The following is a 17,572-nucleotide window of genomic DNA, read 5'->3' on the forward strand; positions in this document are numbered from 1 at the left end:
GACTCACATGTAGTTTTAGCCCTTGGCCTTGCTTGGTGCTGGCCAGATGCCAGGAGGAAGACCAGTGGGTTTGCTTAAGAAAAGGCCAGACCCCCCCCCCAAAGATGAAGTAAAATTCACTTTCTACGTCATCCTCCCAGGGCCGCCCTTGTGCTGCCTCTCCCTCCAGGAGGTCTGGCTCCTTCCTTTGTCGGTCTCCTACCTTGGTTCCAGAATACATGAGAGAGGGGCAACAAGACAGAGGTGGGCCAGTTCAGGGAGCGGCAAAGGGCCTTGGAGTAATAAAGCAGTAGATTGGCTCAGTGGATTGTTTTCATGGGAGAAATCAAGGGACAAGGGTGGTCCGCAAGGCAGTGGGGAGGTCTGTCTCCTTTTCCTTAGGAAGAATAAGGCAGTTGGTGATCTGTGTAGCATCTTCCTGGGTGAAATGACAATTGGGCTGATCCATATGTATTTTTCTTGGGGCGGAGTTGGACAGGCCTTAGCAGTCATCCAGGCCAACCACCTCATTGTACAGATGAGTAAATTAAGGCCCAGGAAAAGGTTAGATGACTTGCCAAGATCTCACTGCATTGAAGCAACAGAGCCGGGATTACTTCAGAGTTGAGAACGACATTTGTTTAATGGTCTACAGCCCATTCCTCTGTCTTTCCCCATCCCAGGCAGAACTGAGAGGCCGACAGATCTTTGGCTTTGGAACCGGAGAGCTTTCGCTCCAACTTCAGGTCCATGTGACCTTGCGCAAGGTCCTGCCTTCCCTTTGTTTATCTGTAAAATGAGCGCTTGGGGAAAGGTAACTCGAAGGTCCCTTGTAGCTTCGGACCCCAAACTGTCCGGTCCTCCGAGGTCTGCAGATAAGAAGAGCTCTGACTGCTTTAGCACTTCGAGGAGAGGTTGTAGCCTGGAGCTGGGAGGGACCGTGGAGAGGTTCTAGGCCAGACCTTTCATTTTACAAATGAGATGGGGCAAGTGCTCTCACCCCCAGTTTAGAGAGGTAGAGACTGAGGCTTTTAGCAGTGATATGACTTCACCTACCATCCCACTGCTAGCCAGGTCTTGGAATCCCTGAAGCCCAGCTGGGGTGCCTGACACATAATTGGGACCTAATAAATGCTCGTTGAATTAAATTGAAATTAATACATACTGAGGGCCTCAGAGGCAATTCCTTGGTCTTCCTTGTCTTGTTATCTTGCACTTTCTCTCTCTTTCTCTCTTTCTCTCTCTCAGTCTTCCCCCTCTGTCTCTCTGTCCTCTCTGTGTCCTCTCTCTGTCTGTCTTTTTCTGTCTCTCTGTCTGTCTCTGTCTCTGTCTGTCTCTGTCTCTCTCTCTGCCCCCCTCTCTCTGTCTTTTTCTGTCTCTTTTTCTGTCTCTCTGTCTGTCTCTGTCTGTCTGTCTCTGTCTCTCTCTCTGCCCCCCTCTCTCTGTCTGTCTTTTTCTGTCTGTCTTTTTCTGTCTCTCTGTCTGTCTCTGTCTCTGTCTGTCTCTGTCTGTCTGTCTCTGTCTCTCTCTCTGCCCCCCTCTCTCTGTCTGTCTTTTTCTGTCTGTCTTTTTCTGTCTCTCTGTCTGTCTCTGTCTCTGTCTCTGTCTGTCTGTCTCTGTCTCTCTCTCTGCCCCCCTCTCTCTGTCTGTCTTTTTCTGTCTGTCTTTTTCTGTCTCTCTGTCTGTCTCTGTCTCTGTCTGTCTCTGTCTGTCTGTCTCTGTCTCTCTCTCTGCCCCCCTCTCTCTGTCTGTCTTTTTCTGTCTGTCTTTTTCTGTCTCTCTGTCTGTCTCTGTCTCTGTCTGTCTCTGTCTGTCTGTCTCTGTCTCTCTCTCTGCCCCCCTCTCTCTGTCTGTCTTTTTCTGTCTGTCTTTTTCTGTCTCTCTGTCTGTCTCTGTCTCTGTCTGTCTCTGTCTGTCTGTCTCTGTCTCTCTCTCTGCCCCCCTCTCTCTGTCTGTCTTTTTCTGTCTGTCTTTTTCTGTCTCTCTGTCTGTCTCTGTCTCTGTCTGTCTCTGTCTGTCTGTCTCTGTCTCTCTCTCTGCCCCCCTCTCTCTGTCTGTCTTTTTCTGTCTGTCTTTTTCTGTCTCTCTGTCTGTCTCTGTCTCTGTCTGTCTCTGTCTGTCTGTCTCTGTCTCTCTCTCTGCCCCCCTCTCTCTGTCTGTCTTTTTCTGTCTGTCTCTTTCTGTCTCTGTCTCTGTCTCTCTCTGCCCCTCCCTGTCTTTCTGTCTTTGTCTGTCTTTCTGTCTCTGTCTCTGTCTCTCTCTCTCCCTCTGTCTCTCTCTCTCTCTGTCTCTCTGTCTCTCTCTGCCCCTCCCTGTCTGTCTGTCTTTCTCTGTCTCTGTCTCTGTCTCTCTCTGTCTCTCTGTCTCTGTCTCCCTCTCCCTCTGTTTCTCCCTTCCCCCTCCCCGCCTCTCTCTCCCCCCATATCCCCTTGATAAAGGACCCAGGCTCCAATAAGCCAAAGTTCTCTCCCTTCCTCTCCCACCCACCCCCCAAGTGCACCTGGTCTGTCTCAGCCCCTGAGCTCAGATGTTCCCCAAATGCACTTGCTGCATTATTCCATGAAACAATGATAGCAAATATGTGCCCTGGAGCCAGGGTGCAAATAATGTGAAATCAGACAAGCGAGGGACGAGGAAAGAAAACGGAATTAGGCATGGGCAGGCGATACAAATGGGGGAAGACAAGGTGCCTGCATTCTCCCCTTATCTCTGCCATCCCTCCTCCCTCCTCCTTGGGCATCTGCAGGAGCTTCTTTCCCCCCACCCAGGTCCTTGCTCCTCCACCTCAGGGTTGAGATCAGCTTTCCTGGGGTGGTTGAGAAAAGAGAAGGGAAGGCTGAGTGCTGCAATCCTGCTGTGGTACATACAGACAGAGGCCCTAGGTACAACTCTCACCTCTGCTGCTTACTCCCTCTGTGACCCTGAACAAGATACTCTCTGGCTTCCCCTGCTTGGGTCTCAGTTTCCTCCTTTGTAAAATACAAGGATTGACTTAGATGGCATCTGGGAGTCCTTCTAGTTCTAGATCCAGGGCCCTGTGGCCTAGGCTGGAATCCCAGCCCTGCCACCTATTGATGTGTGTCAGGGAAGGCATCTGCCTCAGTCCCCAGTTCTGCGCACAGTTGGTGCTTTGTGGATATTCAATGAATCCTTCAAATGCCACTTGGGATGCCACTAATCAATTCAGACAAATGACAATCCAGGGAATGCAGAGTGCTATAGAAGTGTTACTGGGCAGTAGCAGTAGCACTAAGGGGTGGGGAGTAGTCTGGTTTTGCCAGAAAATGGGGTGAAGATTAGTGGGAACCAAGCACAGAAGGATTGGAGAGGAGGGGGGTCAGATAGTGGAGGACCCAACCTCAACCCAGACATTCTGTGTGCTCAGTTCTAAGGTCCCTCCAAGCTCTGGAGTTTCATGTTCTAAGATGCAGTCTGGTTCTCCTGTGTGTTCTAGGTTTCCTGTGTTCCCAGGTCTCTGTCACTTTGTTTGAGTTCCATCCTCGTTCTAATGATCTATGTCCTAAGAAGAATTCAACATTCTAAGGACCTGTCCAAATCTAATATTCTATATTCTGTTCCAAGGACCACCCCAATTTTGGCATTCCATATATGAGGGTTCCTTCTAGCTCTCACCTTCCATATTCTAAGATCCCTTCCTGCTCTGATGTTCTAGATTCCACGTTCTAAGTTACTTCTCTGCCCTTCCCCCCCCAAAAAAAAACTATAAGAGAGGGCAGCTGGGTAGCTCAGTGGATTGAGAGCCAGGCCTAGAGATGGAAGGTCCTAGGTTCAAATGTGGCCTCAGACACTTCCCAGCTGTGGGACCCTGGGCAAGTCACTTGACCCCCATTGCCTAGCCCTTACCACTCTTCTGCCTTGGAGCCAATACACAGTATTGACTCCAAGACGGAAGGTAAGGGCTGTTTTTTTTAAAACTATAAGAAAATTAATGCACAGGTAAAGGATGAGAAAGGCAGTCATTTCAAAATCATATTCCTCTATTTCTGGACATTAGAACTTTACTTGGCAGTCAGTGGGAGCCATGGAAAATGTTTGAATGGAGGAGTAACCTGACCAGATTTTTTGCATGCAGAAAAGTCTTTTGGGAGCAGACAATGTAAGGAATAGATTATAGCTGGGAGACAATGGAGATAGAAATACCTGTTTAAAGGTTACTTTAACAATAAGAAGTTATTTCCATTCAGTCATTTTGGGGGTCATATCCAACTCTTTGTGACCCCATTTGGAGTTTTCTTGGCAGAGATACTGGAGTGGTGTGCCATGTCCTTCTCCAGCTCATTTTACAGATGAGGAAACTGAGGCAAGCAAGATAAAGTAACTTGCTCTGGGTAATACAGCTAGTGAGTGTCCAAGGCAGGATATAACCTCTCTCTGTCTAACACTCCATCCTCTGCACCAGCTCCATCCTCAATAGTACATCAGGTGCTCATGAGGTCCTGCATTAGAGAGGTGACAGGAAGAATAGAGAGTGACTAATAAAGATGGGAGAGATGAGGGATGTTGCAGAGGGAGAATCCAGGGACCTTGGTAACTGATTGGGTAGGAGGAGTGATCTAGGACTGTGATGCCAAACCTATGGCACAGGTGCCAAAGATGGCATAGAAAGCTCTCTGTGGGCATGTGTGCTACTCCCCCACCAGTTTGGTACTAGAAAGGAGAAGGACCCTTCCCATTCTCCACCATGCCTGAGGACATTTTTTCACATCACCTGCCCCTCTGCCCAACATCAAAATGGAAGTGCTTCTTCCCTCCCCTGGCACAGGGTCTGGGAAGGGCATGTCATGTGATCTCTGGGGGTGTGGCACAGCAATGCTCTCTAAAAGATTTGCCTAGGAACTGCTCTAGGAACAATATATTATCACCAGATTTAGAACTTCAAGAGCCTTCACAGATCATCTAAACCCATTTCACAGATATAGCTACTAAGACCCAGAGAGATAAAAATCTGAATTCTTGCCCAGGATAACTTAATTCTTAAGTGGAAGAACTTATGACTCCAGATCCCATGATTTGTCCACTGTACCACACTGCCCCACATGGGACTAGACAAAAAACAGTGATTGGCCCAGGGCCACTTTTATGCTCCCAAGAGAACACCCCCAAAGACCCAACCTGCTACCAGTGGCTAAGAAGCATCCTTCTTGCATCCACTAGGTTTCAAGCCAGAAGAAAACTCCATCCATCATGTCAGTGTGTCCTTCCTCGAATCTGACTCTCTTGTCCAATACTGAGATTTTTACTGCTTTTGTATTTATAGATCTAATTTTGAAAACCTGTGCCCTCAAATGAACCCCTTCAGGGGGGCAAGTATCCAAAATAAAGCTCTGATTTAAATGCATAAAGCAGCCTCCAGAGCAGCAGCAATTAGGAGAGTAACCAATGTAATAAACAGTGCCAGGCTGTTTAAGCCCTGCTGAGAGACCAGGCCAGTTTGGACGGGAGGTACAGAGCTGCCTGAATGGACACAAGACAGCCTGCACTGGTGTTTGCAAAGTCCATGTACCTGCAACAATGGGGTAGCAGAAAAAGAGCCCTGGGCTAAGAGCCAGGACACCTGGCTTCTACACTTGGCTTTGGAACTAACTCACCATATAACCTTGGGAAAGCTTCATCTCTGTGAGCCTCAGTTTCCTAGTCTGTCAAATCGGAGAGTTAGATTCCAGGAACTCCAAGCTCTCTTGCAGTTCTGAAATTCAGGGTACTAGAATCCCAAACAGCTCTGACGTTCCATGTTCTACATCCTTTTCTATCTCCCATTTCTGATATTTAAGTTCTAAGGCCCTTTCCAAAGGGCATTCTGTGTTCCAAGTTCCAGAATTCTATACCCCAAATTCTCAGGTCCCTCTCAGCTCTCACAGTCTGTTTGAAGAGCCACCAAACTCTGCCAGGCAGTGGTCTGTGTTCTAAAATCCCTCCCAGCTCTGACATTCTATGTTCTAAGAGGTATCCAAAAATTTGGAAGAGAAATAGGAACTCAACCTTTGGTTTTGATAATCCAGGAAACACTCAGATGACTCAATTCCCTCCACCAATGAAAGTTGATGACATCTGTCTACCACCAACAGCTCCATGGCCTTGGGCAAGTCACAAACTTGTTTGCCTCAGTTTCCTTAACTATAAAAGTATGATAATAACAGCGCCTACCTCACAGGTTTGTTCTAAGGCTCAAATGAGAAAATATTTGTAAAAGTGCTTATAAGGCACAGTGCCTGGCACATAGTAGGTGTTCACTAAATGCTTGCGCTCTTCCCTTCCCCTTCAGAGAGCTTTCTAGCCCATTGGATAGTTAAGTGACTTGCCTAGGGTCACACAGTCATTATATATCAGAGATAGGAATTGAGCTCATTTTTCTGGATCTAGAATTATATCTCTCTATCGGGCAACCAGCCTCAAAAGAGGCATATTAGGACAATTGGATTTGAAGTCAAAGGATCTGGGTTCAAATGCTGACTCTCCCTGATAACTTCAGTCAAGTTGTACTACTTTGGACCCTGGGTTGTCTCTCATAAATAAGGATGTTAGATTGACAGCCTCTAATGTTCACCCTCGCCCTAAAGCTGTGATCGTGCAATTCCTCAACTCTGACACTAAGGACCCTTGCAGCTCATTCTTTCCATGAGAAAATGAATTCGCCAATGATGGATGCTACATGGGATGAGCTTATAACCGCACTCCCTGATTTCCAGGTATAGTCCCTGCTTGGCCCCAGAGCTACATGGAGTGTGTCCATTGTTCTGTGAGCCTGGACTATAGCGATGCCCTCCATGACTGAAGTGTGATACTAGAGTACTGGGAGGTGTTATGGAATGGGGGCAGAAATAGAAACAGACGCTTCCAAAGCAAGTTCAGGTTGGCTAAGAACTTTCTATAGAACACTCTAGACAGATCTCACAACAGGCCTATGAGGAAAGTATTCCAGGTGTGGTTAGCCCCATTTTGCAGATGAGGAGGCTGAGGCACAGAAGTCAAGTGATTTACCCAGGGTCATACAGCAAGTGTCTAAGGCAGAATTTGAACCCAGTTTTTCCTGACTTGAATAGAGCTCTCTACTAACAATACCATGATGTCTCTAGGATTCTCAAAGCCTATTACTGGGTGGTACCCAGGGTACAAGGGTTGCAACAAAGAATAGTGCATTCACAGTTACATATAAACAAACATGTATCTATGAAATGTGAACAGAACTTATACATCTATATATACATAGTTACAGATATTATCTGTGTACACACACATACAGTTACATGGATTATATATATATATATGAAATAGGAACAAGATTTTTTATAGACAGATATAATTATACATATATCATTCTAGGGCAGCTGGGTGGCTCAATGGATAGAGTATCTGACTAGAATCAGGAAGACTCATCTCCAAGAATTCACATCTGACCTCAGACACTTAGTAGCTAACTGTGTGACCCTAGGTAAGTCATTTACCTCTGTTTGCCTCAGTTTCCTCATCTGTAAAATGAGCTAGAATAGAAAATGACAAACCATTCTAGTGTCTTTGCCAAGAAAACCTCCAAAGGGGTCATGAAGAGTCATTCAGGACTGAACAACAACTAAACAAGAATATATTTAGATACTATATAGATAGTTACATGTATGTATATGTGATTCACATATATGAAATGGGAACAGAATTATATAGACACACAGTCGTAAATGTATATTTCTAAACTATGTATAATTATATCTGTTTTATATTATACATATAATCTGAACAGGAATGTATAATATGATATTTCTATAATATATTCATATAAACATGGTTAAATACATGTTTCATATATGTGGAAAATAAACAAGATTATCTATACATGCATATACAGTTACATGTTCTATGTATATGTCACATAGTTATATGTTTCATATATGAAATGTGAGCAGGAACATATATGTGTTTGTATGATATTATCATGTGTACTATTACATATGGAATATGAACAGGAATATTGTCATGTTTTATATTCCTCTACGTACATGAAATTACTTGCAATGTTTTATATATAGGAAATGTGAAAAGGATTATATTGCACATATAATTACAAATATATTTATATACTATATATATAAAATTGCAAGTCTCCTATATTAAAAATCTGAATAGGGATGTGTAATTTCATCTATATGTAATATATTCCTATATACATATACATGGTTATACATAGATGTTCACACACAAAAAATATAGACAGGATGCATCCACATATAAAATATATGTGGTTCTATTATTAATGTCTCCATATAATAATATACAATGTATTCATATGTGAGTACTTATTATATATTGAAATACATTTTTAAACTCTTCCCTTCCATCTTACAATCAATATTGGGTATTGGTTCTAAGGCAGAAGAGTGGTAAGGGCTAGGCAATGGGGGTCAAGTGACTTGCCCAGGGTCACCCAGATAGGAAGTGTCTGAGGTCAAATTTGAACCCAGGACCTCTCCTGGCTCCCAATCCACTGGGTCCTATATTGAAATATTTATTTAATGAGCTAGTTTTCTGCTGCCCTGGGTCAGTAATGGTTGGGTGAAAAGAATCAGAAGAAGGAATAAAGATAGTGCTGGGCCTGTGGGCACTTCTCAGGTGAGGAACCTCTGCCCACCAGTGGAGTATGGCACCATTTTGGGGCAGCCTGTAGGAGTGAGCTGCGCAGGACATGGATGGAGGGGCTGCATGTCTTGGCTAGTGTCACACAGCCACATCAGAGACAGGACTTGAACACAGGTCTTCCTGACTCCTCAGCCAGCTCTCTGTCTTCTAGTCTTTGCATCCTATCTTTAGACCCAAAGCTCTGGGTTCCAGTCCTAGCTCCACCTCAGCCTCCTCTCCCCCATACAGCCTTCAGATCTCTCTCTGTATCTTTCAAAGGAAAGAAGAGAACCTGATAATTCTTAGGGCTTCTTCCTGCTCTCATTATGCATGTCAGAAAGTAGATGAGCCAGTGATGAGCCGAATCTGACTGGAAGGGAGGGATGGTACAGGAGGGTCATTGGAGAGGAGGTCGGAGCCACACTGTGGAGACTTCTGAGTGGCAGGATGTAGGCTTTTTTGGATTTGGTAAGTGATGGGGAGCTAGAGTAGTGCTTGAGCAAAGGTGCATCTCATGGTAATCAAGTGGCATATCTGCCATGATTGGATGGTTGGAACAGATCCAAGTCAGACAGCTTCTACTGGAGAAGGTTAAAGGGGAGCCTGGCCCACTGGCTGGGGATCTGACTTTGCCCCAGTCACTGAACTCTGCATTTCAAAGCAGAAGAGCCTGGGTTTGAAATCCTGGCTTTACCACTCACTCCCTGGGCTACCTTGGTCGAGCCAGTCACTGTTTCCCAGCCTCAGTTTACTCATCTGTAAAATGATGGGGTTGAAAGAGATGGCCTTGGAGGTCTGGAATGGATCTCTGGACTTGGTTTCATGGGGGCCAGGCATGACGTGCTTGCCTGCCTGGTGCTAAAAGGCCCATTTATCTCTCACCATTTCCAGGCTTCGCACCAGAGATGGCCCCAGCTGCTTTCCCAATTACTTATTGATCGCCTGTCAGGATGTTTTCTTTGCTCATGGGTCACTGGAGCGTGTGCGACTCTAGCGAAAGGGAGGATAAAGGGTCCCTGAGGACTGGGGTCAGGTGGGGAGGGAGAAGGAATCAAGATGAAGAGGGCACAGGAAGAAGGTCACCCTTCTCACCCAAGCAGCCCCTCCTAGTAACTCTGCATGACCTTGGGCAAGTCCTTTCCTGTCCTTTGGTCTCCGTTTTCTCATCTGTGAATAAAGGGGTTGGGTTAGATGACCTCCAAGGTTCATTTCTACCCTAAATCTTAGGGGAAAACCCCTCAATATTGTGTTAATCTGTGGCTTATAGGGGTTGAATGATTCTGAGAAACCCATGAGGAAATCATAACCCTGTGAGGAAAAGAGTATACCTTTTTAACAATAAAAACCTTCCCTCCTGCCTGAGAATCCATTTCTTTTTTAAAATTGTATCTTTATTTTATTCAAATCACAAATTTACACATGAGTTTTCGAAAGTTACATGATTTAGAAGCAATTTTTAAGTATCCATTCCAAAGTAGAAGAGTAAGGGTTAAGTGACTTGCCCAGGGTCACACAGCTAGGAAGTATCTGAGGCCAGATTTGAACTTGGGAACTCCTATCACCAGGCCTGACTCTCTCTCTACTTACCTGTCCCAAAAGAGAATATAACTCTTAGCCAACAAACCAACAAGTACTTGTGAACTACTTGCAATGGACCAGGCCTTGCCCTAGACTCCCGGAACCCAAATCCAGACCGAAACAAGAGGGAGCTGGGATCAGAGGAGCTGACGGACTTCAGTTCTCATCTGAGGTCTGCCGTGGACTCTCTGGGTGACCCTGAAATCACAGCACCTCAGGGGGCCTCCGGCTCATCCTCTGAATTGAGGAGGTTGGTCTAGGCAATGTTCAAGCCCCTTCTAAGCTCCAAATCGATGCTCCGATGAACCGAATGATTATTGCATTACAGATTGCAGATAATCAGTCATTCATAACGATAGCGACCATTGTATTGTGCTTTAAGATTTGCGTGGAAAGGGAAGGGAAAAGAAAGAAACCCGAGTGAGGTCGTACCGCTAGGAAGGGCTAGAACTGGGCTCGGGCTCAATTCTGAGTCCTAGACCAGTCCCTACTCTCTGACCACAGGAAATGACACGGGAAACGGTCAAGCCTGGAAATGAGCTCAGAATCCTCCTGTCGCTTTGGACGCTTTGGGGAACTGAGGAACAGGGAGGGAAGGGTGGACTGGATCAAAGTTACTCCGCAAACTAGTAACAGACGTGACTTACCCAAATCCTTGCCTCCACGAGCCCGAAGCGTCTGCACGCTCCTTGTCACCCCTCGATCCCACCCACAAAGAGCGGGGAGGGGGATGCCTTCAGAGTTCCGCCTCCCCCAGGAGGCAGAGGGGCCCTGCTATGTATAGCTCCCATGTCTGCGGTGCCCATGGGAAAATGAATCATAAGGCTTTCCAGAAGTAGGAGCTAATGCTCCCAAAATTCAGTGGCTGTCGGCTCTCCTCTTCTTCCCTCTGCCCAGCCGTGAACAATGGCCATTCAATGGGCATTGCTTAAATATCTGCTCTGTGCCAGGCACTGTGCTGGGCTCTGGGAGGACAGAGAAAAGTCCAGCAGCCTCTGCCCTGATTGAGGAAGAAAAGCCATCCTTATGGAAGAAACAGACGCCAACCACGACTTTCCCAAGCTGCCACTTCCTCGGCTAGGAGACCCATTTTTCCTTTCTCCCGGGGTTCTGCATGAAATAACGAAGGCAGAGGTCTTTGTCACCCTGCTATAAACATCCATGATCACTGTTAGTCTTTTCCCTACTCTTCCTCTTGAGGGATTTAGTGGAAAGAGCACCGGTTTGGAGTCCAAGGACCCAGGATCAAATCCTGCAACATCACTCATTTACGTGAGCTTGGACGAGTCACTTCATTGTTTTAAGCCTCTCTCTCTCCTCCTCTGTAAAATGAGGGCATTGAGGGGCGGCTAGGTGGCTCAGTGGATTGACAGCCAGGCCTAGACAAGGGGAGGGTGTTGGGTTCAAATCTGACCTCAGACACTTTTTTTAGAGGCATTGCCTCTACCTTATCATTCTTCTGCCTTTGGACCAATACATAGTATTGTTTCTAAGAAGGAAAGTAACGGTTTAAAAAAGACACAGCAGGGGCAGCTAGGTGACTAGAGAAGGAGGCCCAGACACAGGAGGTCCTGGGTTCAAATTGGACCTCAGACACCTGAGCGAGTCACTTCAGCCCAATCCTTGCCTGTTTTTCTTCCAGACAGAAAATAAGGGTTTGGAAACAAAATGAAGGGGTTGGTCTAGAAGGTGTCGCCGCACAGCTCTGATCTCGGCTGGCATCCCTAACGCTGTCCCCTCTCTTGTGTTTGCCTTGCCCGCAGGTGAGAGAGAGGATGATCGCCGGGGACGCTAGCATGCACAGCCCCATCCTGGCCTGCTGGCAGCCGATCCTCCTGCTGGTGCTGGGCTCTGTCTTGTCGGGCTCGGCCACGGGCTGCCCGCCGCGCTGCGAGTGCCTGCCCCAGGAGCGCTCGGTGCTTTGCCACCGCAAGCGGTTCATCGCAGTGCCCGAGGGCATCCCCACGGAGACGCGGCTCCTGGACCTGGGTAAGAACCGCATTAAGACTCTCAACCAGGACGAATTTGCCAGCTACCCGCACCTGGAGGAGCTCGAGCTCAACGAGAACATCGTGAGCGCCGTGGAGCCGGGCGCCTTCAACAACCTCTTCAATCTCAGGACTCTGGGGCTCCGCAGCAACCGGCTCAAGCTGATCCCCCTGGGCGTGTTCACGGGCCTCAGCAACCTGACCAAGCTGGACATCAGCGAGAACAAGATCGTCATCCTGTTGGACTACATGTTCCAGGACCTGTACAACCTCAAGTCCCTGGAGGTGGGGGACAACGACCTCGTCTACATCTCCCACCGAGCCTTCAGCGGCCTCAACAGCCTGGAGCAGCTGACGCTGGAGAAGTGCAACCTGACGTCCATCCCCACCGAGGCCTTGTCCCACCTGCACGGGCTCATCGTGCTGCGGCTGCGCCACCTCAACATCAACGCCATCCGCGACTACTCCTTCAAGAGGCTCTACCGGCTCAAGGTCCTGGAGATCTCGCACTGGCCCTACCTGGACACCATGACGTCCAACTGCCTCTACGGCCTCAACCTGACCTCGCTGTCCATCACCCACTGCAACCTGACGGCCATCCCGTACGTCTCGGTGCGCCACCTCGTCTACCTGCGCTTCCTCAACCTGTCCTACAACCCCATCCTCAGCATCGAGGGCTCCCTGCTGCACGACCTGCTGCGCCTGCAGGAGATCCAGCTGGTGGGCGGCCAGCTGGCCACGGTGGAGCCCTACGCCTTCCGGGGGCTCAACTACCTGCGCATCCTCAACGTGTCCGGCAACCAGCTGACCACGCTCGAGGAGTCCGCCTTCCACTCGGTGGGCAACCTGGAGACGCTGATCCTGGACAACAACCCGCTGGCCTGCGACTGCCGCCTGCTCTGGGTCTTCCGGCGCCGCTGGCGGCTCAACTTCAACAAGCAGCAGCCCACGTGCGCCACGCCGGAGTTCGTGCAGGGCAAAGAGTTCAAGGACTTCCCCGACGTGCTCCTGCCCAATTACTTCACCTGCCGCCGGGCACGGATCCGGGACCGCAAGCCCCAGCAAGTCTTCGTGGACGAGGGCCACACGGTGCAGTTCGTGTGCCGGGCCGACGGGGACCCGCCCCCCGCCATCCTGTGGCTGTCACCCCGCAAGCACCTCATCTCCTCCAAGAGCAACGGGCGGCTGACGGTCTTCCCCGATGGCACCCTGGAGGTGCGCTACGCCCAGATCCAGGACAACGGCACCTACCTGTGCATCGCCGCCAACGCCGGCGGCAACGACTCCATGCTGGCTCACCTGCATGTGCGGAGCTACTCCCCCGACTGGCCCCACCAGCCCAACAAGACCTTCGCCTTCATCTCCAACTTGCCCAATGAGAGCGACGCCAACAGCACGCGCGCCACCGTGCCTTTCCCTTTCGACATCAAGACTCTCATCATCGCCACCACCATGGGCTTCATCTCCTTCCTCGGCGTGGTCCTCTTCTGCCTGGTCCTCCTGTTTCTCTGGAGCCGAGGGAAAGGCAACACAAAGCACAACATTGAGATCGAATACGTCCCCCGCAAGTCAGACGCTGGCATCAGCTCTGCCGATGCGCCTCGCAAGTTTAATATGAAAATGATCTGAGGCAGGGCAGGGGGCCAGGGTGCCCAGGGTGGGGGAAGTGACCACCCCGGCCCCAAGGACGAGAAACGGAGACTTAACAGGCGATCTCTCCCTCTCTCTCTCTCTCTCTCTCTCTCTCTCTCTCTCTCTCTCTCCACTTCTCCCATCTTTATCACCCCATCTCACCCCTCCTTGCCCTTGCCCCCTGTCTACACAGCCCTGGCCTGACCCCAGCCCTCACCAATCGCTCTTTATACAAGGACAACATCTGGCCAGGTGTTCGGACTCAGTGTTTGTAGGGACATGCTCTGACAGACTGGGGTCAGAGGCCACTGCAAAACAAAACAAACGAACCAACAAACACAAAAAAATTCAATAAATCAATAAAAAAAAGTTAAGAACTTCCTCTGTAACTTGGGTTTCAATAATTATGGATTTTTATGAAAACTTGAAATAATAAAAAAAAAACTATTTCCTATAGATAGTTGGAATGCAAACTTTTGACTTCCTGATCTGTCCAGACCCCATGGCCCATCAGCTCTCCCCTCTTACTCCCCTTTTCTCCTCTTCCTCCTTCATCTGCTCCTACCTGGAAAAGAGGTAACAGATCAAAGGTGCGTTGATTCTCCCAAGCCCTACCTCAGTCCCCAGGTCTGGTCTAGTCCTTTTGCTCTGAAAAAACTTCTCTGGTCAAGCTAAGTCCTAGATAGAGGCTGGAGCAGAGTCCAGGGGTAGCCTGGATTGATTCCAGCTTGGGGATGCCCCATGACCTGCTCTGGAGACTTGGGGTGGCCCAAAGGGGAGAAGCCACTGACCAGTCAATGAGTGGTTGCCCTGTGGTTCCCCCAAAGTCAAGAATCTGTGAGGAATTCGTGGGTCTGGGGACCAAGGATATGGTCAAGGGTCTTGAATCCTTGTACTCATTGGCCTGGAAGGCAGAAGACCTGGGTTAAAAGGTCAGTTTTGCCGTTGACTTGCCCGGAACTTAGGTAAGTTGAATCCTCTCTGAGACTCAGTTTAGCCATCTAGCAATTGAGTGTAATAAAGTCTGTCCTGCCTACCTCACAGGGCTGTTGTGAGGTTTAGATAACACAGAAATGCTCTCTAAGTTAGAGGGAGTCCGATAAATGAGAGTCAATATGGCGGATGTTCTTACTTCATTGTTGTTATGATTATTATCATCATCATCACCTGGTCCTGGGCAACTCCCCCACATGGGACAAGCTCGTGGCCATGGGTCTTTATGCGGTTCTATCTACAGAGGGATAATGTTGCCAGAAAAGAGGGGGTGTGCCCAGAATCCCCCCAGAAACTCGACTTCTAAAGGCTTCCATGAACTCAATGCTTTTGTGAGAGGCCAAAAGGAGGGATGGTCATGGCAGCCAGTGGTTCCAGGGCTCTCAATAGAAGAAGCTCCTTCTGGCTGTAGTTCTCACTTCCCTCCAACTGGAAAGGTCCTCATTCCCCTATTAGAATCACCTCCAAAACGCCCCCTTTCATCCAGCCTCTGCTTGCATAGGTACCCGGATGGGGAGCTCATGACTTGTGGAGGCAGCCCATTCTGTCCTAAAAACAGTCAAGACTTCTGTTCTACCCCATAATGAGTAAAGACTTCCCTGCTGGCTTCAGGATCAAGAGATCTGGGTACAGACCCTGACTTGTCTATTTCCTACCTCTGGGACATTGGCCAAGTCCTTTCCACTTGGCCTCAGTTTGCTTATCTTCCAAAGGAAGCCAGTGGACTCAGTCACCCTTGAGGCCCCCTCCAACTTGCCATCTGGGATCCCAGCTTCACCCCCTGAAGCCACACAGAGTAAGCCTAATCCCAGCCTGTCCTCCCGAGTGACTCAATTTGCCAGATTAGACATCCAGTGCAGGATGGGGGAGAGGGTAGAAGAGGGGAGGCAGCAGAAAGTGGAGGCTCTCGGGGTGATGAGGATGCCCCGCTATCCTCCCTGTCCCCTTACCCTCTGAGAGCCGCCGTCCTTGCTTAGGGGAAGGGGATGGGGAGAAGGGTAGGGACAGGGTGGGGAAGTTCTGCCAGAGAGAAGCTGCAGATGGAATCTCTAGCCACAGGCCCCCAAGGCCCTTCAGAGCAATGCAGAATGAAAGCTGTGCTGTCTCCCTGGAGCTGAGAGCCAAGATGGGGCTGGTGGGGGCAGCCTGGGGCAGGGCTGGGGGAGAGGGAAGAGAAAGCACGCTACAGACAGAGCCCAGAGCAGCTGCTAATCCTAGCTATCTACCCACCATCCACTTCCTCCCTCCCCAACAAGCCCTTGACCTCCCTGCCATTTCACCACAGGCAGAAACTGAGGTCTGTCTCTGGGCAGCTTGACTTAAGTTTGATGAAGGGAGGCTAGGTGCTTCCCAAGGTGTCTGAGCATTGGGATCACAAGGTCTGGAAGGGCCCCAGAGACCCTCTAGTCCAACGCCCTCATTTTAGAAATCGGAAAACCCAGACCCAGAAAAATTAAATGACTTGCCCAGTATAACACAGATAGCAAGGAAATGAGCCAGGATTCGAACTCAAGTGCTCTGGCTCCAAATTCAGTATTCTGTTCAAAAAATAATATAATTCTTTCTATAACCACAGCCTATGGGGTAGGCCCCCCCACCCCAAAAAGCAGATTTTCTTGAGAATGATGAGACCATGGGGTCCTGGTTCCCACTAAGAAAACTCACAGGAAGTTTCTATTTATAGACTCTAGGAAAATTATTTAAATAATTTTATATAATTCAATTTATTTTATTATATTAAATATATTTTATTAACTTTTATTATATATAATAAAAGTTAATCAACAATATTATTATAATATAGAATCATCTTAAATGTATTTATATTAGAATTACATTATAATTTTTATTTTATTTGTTTTATATAGTCATATATTATTTTATATGATAAAATAAATTAAATAAATAATATATTGAAATTTTAAAAATAAATATGATAAAATAATTTACATAATTTTAAACTCCTGGGCCTTGGCTTCCCCATCTGTAAAATGAGGAAGGTGGATGAGATAGCTTCTTAGGTCTCTTCCTGCTTTTGATTTGTGATCCTAATGGGGCTATGGAGTTAGATCTACCTCTTCAGAAACTGGACAGAATTAAAGTTTAAATTGTTAGTTAATGAGCCAAGGGAAGTGGAGAACCCTCTCCTCTATCAGACATCAAAAACTTTGCAGGCTGATAGGAGTAGAAGGCTATTATGGAATCCTAGAATCTGAAAACTAGGAGGAATCCCATTTTGCACTTAAAGAAACTGAGGTTCGGGGAGCTTAAGTATCTTGCCCAATGTCTTGTCTACATATCAGCTTAATCTTAAGATAACCCAATAATCTGGCCTCAAATACTTCCTGACTGTGTGACCCTGAGCAAGTCACTTAACTCCTATTGTTTATCCCTTGCCACTCTTCCATCTTAGAATTGATACTAAGATAGAAGTTAAAGGTTTTGCGAAATAAAAAGAGAAAGCTAAGGAAAGGGCAACAAACCCTAGTGTCAGAGCTGGCAAGGACCTCCAAGGTTACCCCTTGTCCAGCCCTTCTCTATGCAGGTAGGAGTCAGCATGGTAGAATCATGTGGAACTTCTTGACCTTTTTGGTAACAGTGTGGTGATGCCCCTTTTCAGAATCATGTTTTCCAAATGCCTAAAAGACAATACAAAGGATTACTAAAGTCACTAGTAAAATTGAAATTGTTTTTCCAAATACATATATATATATATTTGAGAGAGAGAGAAAGAGAGAGAGAGAGAGAGAGAGAGAGAGAGAGAGAGAGAGAGAGAG

At 47.7% G+C, this 17,572-nt stretch overlaps 1 protein-coding gene across 9 annotated transcripts in view; it reads left to right on the forward strand.

The window, feature by feature from the left end:
- LINGO1 (leucine rich repeat and Ig domain containing 1) overlaps positions 1-14,275 on the forward strand; it is a 515,479-nt gene extending 501,204 nt beyond the window's left edge. For 8 of the 9 annotated variants that reach the window (XM_007477966.3, XM_056796664.1, XM_056796671.1 and 5 more), the window contains one exon: positions 11,946-14,275. In XM_007477966.3, coding sequence (XP_007478028.1) covers positions 11,958-13,799 — 1,842 coding nt within the window. In that variant the 5' untranslated portion in view covers positions 11,946-11,957 and the 3' untranslated portion in view covers positions 13,800-14,275. Of the gene's footprint in view, positions 1-7,307; positions 7,430-11,945 lie in introns of those variants that run through there. The other variant, XM_007477971.3, reaches the window with a different exon arrangement.
- The last annotated feature ends 3,297 nt before the right edge of the window (positions 14,276-17,572 follow it).

This window comes from Monodelphis domestica, chromosome 1 (genome assembly GCF_027887165.1).
Source record: "Monodelphis domestica isolate mMonDom1 chromosome 1, mMonDom1.pri, whole genome shotgun sequence".
Classification (NCBI taxonomy): Eukaryota; Metazoa; Chordata; class Mammalia; order Didelphimorphia; family Didelphidae; genus Monodelphis; species Monodelphis domestica.